Genomic DNA, 8353 nt, shown 5'->3' with positions numbered 1-8353 from the left:
AAATTCTTGGTGAATGGATATTTCGTCTGAAGATCTATTGCACAAATTAAATTAAACCAATATGCAAAGAAGAAAAAACTACATCACATCTTGTGTTATATGTTATAGAAACAAAATGTCGTAAGCTACCAGAGTGCGGCCGCGTGGCCTAATGGATAAGGCGTCTGACTTCGGATCAGAAGATTGCAGGTTCGAGTCCTGCCGCGGTCGAGCTTTTCTCTATTAGTACCACACATTATTATTATTATTATTATTAGGGTCAAATTCTTGATTGCAAAAATAATGTTAAACGTGAATAACATCGCAATTGTCAGTTTGGTCTTCAAATGTACTTTTTAAGTTATATTACTAACGGTGCATTTTTTTTCTTTTCTTTTTTGCAGTTAACATTTTTTTTCTGTTCGTTAAAGATTTTAATTCAGTAAGACAGTTGGTTCAGTAAGTTCAGTGCTCGTTCTTACACTTCCTAGATGCACACACACATACACACACACATAAAATATACCGTATATTAAATGTAATGTATATTTATTGATTTTTCATTTTGGTAGCCTCTAGGATGCCCTTGAAAATGGTGTAGCTTCATGCCAAGCAGAGTTACTACATTATAATTACATAAAATCATTAAGAGATTAGGATTACAGAAAATGAAAATGAAAACGTATTTATAATTCGTATGCATAAGTCGATGATACCTGACAGCTTAATTCTTAAATAAAAGAACGGATTTTAAAAATATGATGTTGATAAATCAAATTAATAAATGATACAATGATGTGGATATAACGCTGTATGTTGTAACAGAGAATGAGAAGAGTGCTGTGTGTTAATATAGTCAATGTAATAGGGATAGGGTTATGGCATTCTTTGGCATAGTTTGTGAACTGTAATTCTGTTTCCCTGGAAAACATGAAATATGTTTCACTGATATCGTATCATGTCTGTGCAGAGAGGATTGAAGAGAGAAGTTTACGTTTCAACAAAGTTTATTAGGCTTTACAACATGGTCTCAGATTGTGTCCTGGCTGAAGACTACTCCAACCTGGCGCCTGGCTTCATCCATGATTTCTGTGAGGAGTGTGGAGTCAGACAATGTCATCCGTGGGCACTCTTTCAGACCTGCGAAAGTGTAGCTCCCATTATTCACAGTCCTACCACAGAACAGGCTTCAGCACAATAGCACATCCACACTGCGGTGACCCATACGTTATATACTCAGCAAAAACAGAAACGTCCCTTTTTCAGGACACTGTATTTTAAAGATAATTTTGTAAAAATCCAAATAACTTTACAGATCTTTATTATAAAGGGTTTAAAGAATGTTTTCCATGCTTGTTCAATTAACCATAAACAATTAATGATTATGCACCTGTGGAACGGTTGTTACAGATGGTAGGCAATTAAGGTCTCAGTTATAAAAACTTAGGACACTAAAGAGACCTTTCTACTGACTCTGAAAAACACCAAAAGAAAGATGCCCAGGGTCCCTGCTCATCTGCATGAACGTGCCTTAGGCATGCTGCAAGGAGGCATGAGGACCGCAGATGTGGCCAGGGCAATAAATTGCAATGTCCGTACTGTGAGATGCCTAAGACAACACTACAGGGAGACAGGAAGGACAGCTGATCGTCCTCGCAGTGGCAAACCACGTGTAACAACACCTGCACAGGATCAGTACATCCAAATATCACACCTGCAGGACAGGTACAGGATGGCAACAACTGCACGAGTTACAGCAGGAACGCACAATCCCTCCATCAGTGCTCAGACTGTCCGCAATAGACAGAGAGGCTGGACTGACGGCTTGTAGGCCTGTTGTAAGGCAGGTCCTTACCAGACATCACCGGCAACAACATTGCCTATGAGCACAAACCCATCTTCGCTGGACGTGATTTCCTGCAAGACAGGAATGTCAGTGTTCTGCCATGGCCAGCGAAGAGCCCGGATCTCAATCCCATTGAGCACGTCTGGGACCTGTTGGATCGGAGGGTGAGGGCTAGGGCCATTCCCCCCAGAAACCTGCCCCCAGGAACGTGCAAGTGCCTTGGTGGGGTAACATCTCACAGCAAGAACTGGCAAATCTGGTGCAGTCCATGAGGAGGAGATGCACTGCAGGACTTAATGCAGCTGGTGGCCACAACAGATTTTGGCTGTTACTTTTGACTTTGACCCCCCCTTTGTTCAGGGACACATTATTCCATTTCTGTTAGTCACATGTCTGTGAAACTTGTTCAGTTTATGTCTTAGTTGTTGTCTTTTTATGTTCATACAAATATTTACACGTTAAGTTTGCTGAAAATAAAAGCAGTTGAAAGTGAGAGGATGTTTCTTTTTTTGCTTAGTATATATACACCTCATTCAGCAAACTGCCCAGTGATTGATCTGTCTTCTGCATCACACATAGCCATCAATAAAACAATATATCACTTCATCAACACTGCACATGGACACTAAATATCACTGACACTCAAATCATCTAAAGTGCTTTTGGCATACTGGCATTCACTGGGATCTTGTAAGACGCCTTGCAAGGTTTTCAGATCATTGAGCATTTCAAATATAATCTTTTGTTGTTTTTTTAAATCCATAAAATAAACTAGCTCAGGAAAATACAGTGTTCACCTTATTTAGAAACTTGAAAAGTTCCCTCATGTGGAAGGAGATTCTACTGTAAATAAGGCTATAATAACCAATTTTATAATCTGTATTAGGAGAATGCATTATCCAGCACAGAGTGTAGAAAAACAATGTCAAAGTATTAATAAAACACTTGTGAAGAACTTCAACACAGTAGTTTTAAGAGAGAAAAGACCTGTGAAGCAGTTGATCAATTATGAATGTAACTTAGACCTTCTATATAGGAGGGAATTTCTCAATCTCTGCATCTCACAAGTACCCCCCCTGTAAAGTGGCACAGAATGAGTCCAGATACTTAGCATTAGGCCTCGATCATTGCTGCAGTGGTTTACCTTTCAGAAGACATTGGCGAACTTCCTCTGCCTCGTAACGCAGTCCAGTGCTGTTGGTGAAGTTCAGTGGCATGGCTGGATCAGGCAGTGGGTACTGAGACTCTGTATCGTTCACCAGCAAAGAAGTGGGGCACCACATGGGAGCTGGGATCTGCAAGAAAAACAGAGAACTTTGACAGCTGGACGGGAAAGCAGGAGAAAAAAATACATCTCTGAAACTTAAAATCAGAACAAAAACAAATGAGAAACAAAATAAGTGTTTGACTTCACTGTGTACCTCAAAGTTCGATTGTTGTTTTTGTATTGATACGTGGATACTCAGTAGTGTTTTCAAATGAAGACAGTAAATCAATTCATTTATTTTCTTCCCCGGTTCAGTAAAGATGGATCTCTCAGTGCTGACATAAAGTATCTACATACCCTGATGGTCCCCTTTGTGCCGCAGATGGTGGCATCATTGGGTAGTGTTGCAGAAATGGAGAAGGCGCAAAGGGCCAACCTGTTCCTTGAGAACTTCAAAACTACAGCCATTGACTCATCCACACCTGAAAAACATGGGCCTTTAACAATCAGTTTCAAACATCCTTTCAAACCCCATCAGTATATACTGTATACTGATCAGCCGTAACATTATGACCACTGACAGGTGAAGTGAAATCTCGTTATCATGGCACCTGTCAGTGGGTGGGATATATTAGGCAGCAAGTGAACATTTTGTCCTCATAGTTGATGTGTTAGAAGCAGGAAAAATGGGCAAGCGTAAGGATCTGAGCAACTTTGACATGGGCCAAATTGTGATGGCTGGACAACTGGGTCAGAGCATCTCCAAAACTGCAGCTCTTGTGGGGTGTTCCCGGTCTGCAGTGGTCAGTACCTATCAAAAGTGGTCCAAGGAAGGAAAAGCGGTGAATCGGCGACAGGGTCATGGGCGGCCAAGGCTCATTGATGCACGTGGGGAGCGAAGGCTGGCCCGTGTGGTCCGATCCACAGATGAGCTACTGTAGCTCAAATTGCTGAAAAAGTGAATGCTGGTTCTGATAGAAAGGTGTCAGAACACACAGTGCATCACAGTTTGTTGTGTATGGGGCTGCGTAGCCGCAGACCAGTCAGGGTGCCCATGCTGACCCCTGTCCACTGCCGAAAGCGCCTACAATGGGCACGTGAGCATCAGAACTGGACCACGGAGCAATGGAAGAAGGTGGCCTGGTCTGATGAATCACGAGTTCAAGGTGTTGACTTGGCCTCCAAATAGGCCCCACCTCGCAACTTACAGGACTTAAAGGACCTGCTGCTAACGTCTTGGTGCCAGATACCACAGCACACCTTCAGAGGTCTAGTGGAGTCCATGCCACGACGGGTCAGGGCTGTTTTGGCGGCAAAAGGGGGACCTACACAATATTAGGCAGGTGGTCATAATGTTATGGCTGATCTGTGTATAGTATATACTGTGCAAATCAAGGTCCACCAAAGGTTTAGCATTCAAAATGAGGTAAAACTAATACAAAAGTGAATTATAATTATTACATATGAAATTCCACGTATAAAAGCTTGTAACACAACAGACACCCCTGTGGTTTGCTGCGAAACTGGTGAGTGGAGGAAAAGCTTGTTACTTATCTGCCACACTCTGATTCTCCATCCATCCTAGTTCTCTTAAATCTAATAAACAACAAGAAACAAGTCAGCAGTCTGTGGAAACCTCAGAAACATGCCTGACATTAGTGTCCGGAAACTGTCAGCTGTGGCCACAATCTTCTATCACAAAGCCCTTAAATCCTGACCTCAATTAGACACCAACCTTACCTTCAAACAGACACGTCTCTCGTCTTATCTGCAATTTTGACGTGTTGTCACAGTTTGCCCCCTTGTCTCTTGCTGGAGCTGAGATTCCCCCGCTAACTCTTTCCTGGTGCCCCCGTTTTAATGCCCTTTCTGTCACTTTGTGCTCTATCTACAGCCTCCAGCTGGTAGTAAAAATGCACTAGTGTAAAGGTATAACTGCTACCAAGTGGCACAGACACGTTCAATTATTATGTTGTCATGCAAACTTTTAGTATTAATGGAAAATCTCATAAGAAAACGATACAAACGAGAGGCAATCACAGTTCAGATTATTCTTGGAATCATTCCCTGGTAATGATTTAAGGATTTCATGTCATTGGAGAGATTAATCTCTGCATTTTGTGTGATAGGTGCTGCAGAATGCTTTAAATCCTCACAGCATGGCCATGTTCTAATGTAACGAGAAAGAGACAGGCCCACCTGCATAATAATAGCATAATAGCAAACAAATCAGAAAGCTAAGGTTTTATCTATGCCCTTTCTGTGGCTGCTTGAGAGGTCATGAGTAATTTCTTATACCTGACTTTCTGAGATTAATCATCACGGCTGTTTGTGAGTGGCTTTTTCGTTTTTTATTTGCAAAATGGAGTTGAATATGTATGAAATTGCAGAAGACAAATCTTTTGGAAAATAGTGATATGACCTTCCAATCTTCCTGTAGTAAACTAAAGTGGATTCCCTTCCAGCTCACCTGAGTCCAGACACACTCCAGTGGCATGGATGGCCTGTGGTTTTTCTCCATTGAAAACCATGCAGATGAACTGGAGGCAGTACACTCCTATGTCCAGCAGCGCACCACCCCCCGTCTCCTTCTCCACACAGCGAGGGATGTGTAGTTGGGGAGACCCAAAGTAAGCCTTCACCAGTTTCACTTCCCCTATGGTTTTCTGGTCAAGGAGTCGGGAAACCTCAATGGACACTGGGAAGAAGCGCGTCCATATCGCCTGGCAAAGACACAAGGCTGGAGCAGGAGAGCTAACAAGACTCAAGTGAAGCAGTACAGCCCCTTGAATTAATCATACTTGAATTAAGTAGTATTGTGAGTGTTGTCTTAACTCTTTGTTGTCATACATGGTCAAATTAGATAACATTCCTGAAGTACCCATCTCCTGTACCATTTTAGTGGACCACTTAGAGGCTTTAACTATAAGATCAATGTTATCTATGACCAAAACACCAAATTACAAGAAGCTTGGTGTTTATAATAATATAATAAATATCCCTTTTGCATTTCACAAGGGGGCTACTTATATGAATGTGGTGGTCGAGTGCTCCACAGGATTGTGCACTGCTCAGTTTACCTCCATCAGAAACACGTTGCTCTTCTTAGAGGCTGCTATCAGCTGCTGCACCTCTCTGGAATTCATTGCAAAAGGCTTCTCACACAACACATTCTTCTTGGCCTGGAGAAGCATCAGGCCCACTTTGAGGTGTTCGGTATGAAGAACTCCCACATAAACAACGTCTGCCAAGAAAGAATAGCTCATGTCAGGAGCCAGGTAAAGCAAGACCTGGCTGTAGAAACGCCCATGGAGGAACAACAGGTCATATCAGGCAGTGTAGGCCTGGGACTTGGTCACATGGACATAGATAAGTGCTTCCCAATCGTGCTAGATATAAATCATGGATGACGTAGACATTCATTTTTAAATGTGACCAGGATTGAAAATGCCAATAGTAGCATGACTGGGAATATTATATGTTATGAACCCTAACATTTTGCAAAATACCCTCTTAAAGAAAACTTCATTGTTGCTTTTGTAGACCTATTTTATTTCCAGTCTATCTGAAGTGTTTTTCTGCCATCCACAGTCACTGTATGTATTTACACACCTATATCCTCGTCCTTGGTCAGTGCCTCATAGCTGCCATAGGCTCTTCGGATGCCATGTTTCCTAGCAAACTGCTGGGCATGCATCCAGTCACGGGCTGCCACAGCCACAATCTGAGAAAGTCAGATCCACATGAAAAAGCTTGTGATTAAGTGAAGGGGATTTACTAAAAGGAAACATTCAAAAGCTTTCAGCACCAATTATTCTAACTTAAATACATTCCAGCTGATTTTCCATACAGAAGATCAGACAACCCCCACAGACATATGTAGTAGAAGGTAAATAGAGTTTATATTGAAATAGACTTGCTTGGCTAAGGGAACAATGACCTGGCCATGAAGACAAGGCCATTAGAATCACCCCCCACTGGGAGAGATGAGCCAAGAAACTGCTGCAAAGGAAGTGTTTGGAGTGGAGGAGGGGTGCAGAGCAATGAATGCTGGGAAAGTACATTTGTTAACAGATACTTATGCTGGTAAGGTGGATGTCAACAAGATGTTGTAAGTCGCCCTGGATAAGAGCGTCTGGCAAGAAATAATAATAATAATAATAATAATAATAATAATAATAATAATAATAATGTCAGGCCAGAGAGCCTCCTCACGAACCTGAGTTTAAACTCTGTTACTGAATACATAAATCACATTTTTTTTGCTAGCAGTGCCTTGGTTAACAGACAACAATGGGGAGGAATATGAAGTCTGTCGATATACAGTGTACAGGAAAGTAAGAATGAGTACTTGGATAACACAAAAAAAGCCCTTTTTGCACAAGCAAATGGCTTAAAATTCGTATTGGACAAAACAGGATGATATTTTTATAGGTGTATTTTAATCCTCTGAAGATGTCTTCTGATATCTAACACTGAATATAATTTTGAGAAGAGAAAACAAGTTTGAGAAAAGCAGACAGATATTACAGACACATATGGTGGTGTAGGGGTGGTGATTTTCCACAAATAGCTTTTCTTAGGAAGAAAATAGCAAATGTCCCATTCATGAAAGATAATTTTTTTCTTTTCAAAATTTTTGTAAGATAGAACATTTTAGTATATAACAAAAACAATTATACTGATTTATTTATGTAAACAACAACACTATAGTTTGTTCATGAACAAATAACAAATCTCATCTCTCTCTTTCAGTCTACTAGCCTACAATGTAGCAGTTTCATTACTGAAAACACAGGCTGCAGAAAAGTTGACGAACACATTTCAAAACAACCAAAATAAGACAAACCAAAATAAAATAAAATGTTTCAAGAAAACAGCAAAAGAGGTGTAAAAAGCTCTCTACCTGATGTTCTTCAGGAGGAAGTGTTTTCAAAGCAACAATGAAGTCATTACTGATTTTCCCCGCACCACAAATACCCCATCTTGTTGCCATAATCACACAGGGACACACGGTTAATTAGTGACAACACAAAAATCCAACTCTTGGAGGAGGTAACATTTATACACACACCAGTGTTTGGGAGATTTTTGGAGATTTATGTGGCTGAACAACTAATTTTAAATAGAGACATAAGTTAATCTGTACATGGATTTTATGATACCTCTCTGCAAGGCAGAGTTCAAAGTTCAATGTCCATATTTCGCATAACTACTGATTGACACATTTTTGTTCAGATTAGACAAGTGAATACAGAGCCAAGCAAAATAACCCTGCACATAATTCAACTTCAAGGACCAGCATTTTTAATTTGTATACA

General features: G+C 40.8%; 1 protein-coding gene and 1 non-coding gene across 3 annotated transcripts; one reads left to right on the top strand and one right to left on the bottom strand.

The window, feature by feature from the left end:
- The first annotated feature begins 137 nt into the window (after positions 1–137).
- On the top strand, positions 138–210 carry trnar-ucg (transfer RNA arginine (anticodon UCG)). Its single transcript has one exon. It is a non-coding gene; the product is annotated as a tRNA-Arg (tRNA).
- A 758-nt stretch (positions 211–968) lies between these two features.
- LOC136748296 (trans-1,2-dihydrobenzene-1,2-diol dehydrogenase) lies at positions 969–8146 on the bottom strand. Of its 2 annotated transcripts, XM_066701908.1 has the most exons (8): positions 7939–8146; positions 6645–6756; positions 6113–6276; positions 5503–5755; positions 3390–3514; positions 2970–3120; positions 1835–1896; positions 969–1119 (listed from the first exon to the last, which is right to left on the bottom strand). In XM_066701908.1, exons 1-7 carry the CDS (start codon positions 8026–8028, stop codon positions 1841–1843), a joined length of 951 nt encoding a protein of 316 aa, XP_066558005.1. In that variant the 5' UTR covers positions 8029–8146; the 3' UTR covers positions 969–1119; positions 1835–1840. The 2 variants fall into 2 exon arrangements, with proteins under 2 accessions (XP_066558005.1, XP_066558004.1); XM_066701907.1 differs by lacking the exon at positions 1835–1896.
- Between the last annotated feature and the right edge of the window lie 207 nt (positions 8147–8353).

This window comes from Amia ocellicauda, chromosome 4, assembly GCF_036373705.1.
Source record: "Amia ocellicauda isolate fAmiCal2 chromosome 4, fAmiCal2.hap1, whole genome shotgun sequence".
Classification (NCBI taxonomy): domain Eukaryota; kingdom Metazoa; phylum Chordata; class Actinopteri; order Amiiformes; family Amiidae; genus Amia; species Amia ocellicauda.
The sequence above is the reverse complement of the archived record's forward strand: the minus strand, read 5'-3'. Positions and strand labels throughout refer to the sequence as shown.

What these genes read in the sequence shown, in the direction of transcription:
- LOC136748296 (XM_066701907.1), bottom strand. Translation starts at nt 8,028, where the DNA reads ATGGCAACAAGATGGGGTATTTGTGGTGCGGGGAAAATCAGTAATGAC. An exon ending in GACCAAGGACGAGGATATAG is followed by an intron (nt 6,277 to 6,644) that starts GTGTGTAAATAC and finishes CTTTCTTGGCAG; the next exon opens with ACGTTGTTTATGTGGGAGTT. An exon ending in GCAACGTGTTTCTGATGGAG is followed by an intron (nt 5,756 to 6,112) that starts GTAAACTGAGCA and finishes TGTCTTTGCCAG; the next exon opens with GCGATATGGACGCGCTTCTT.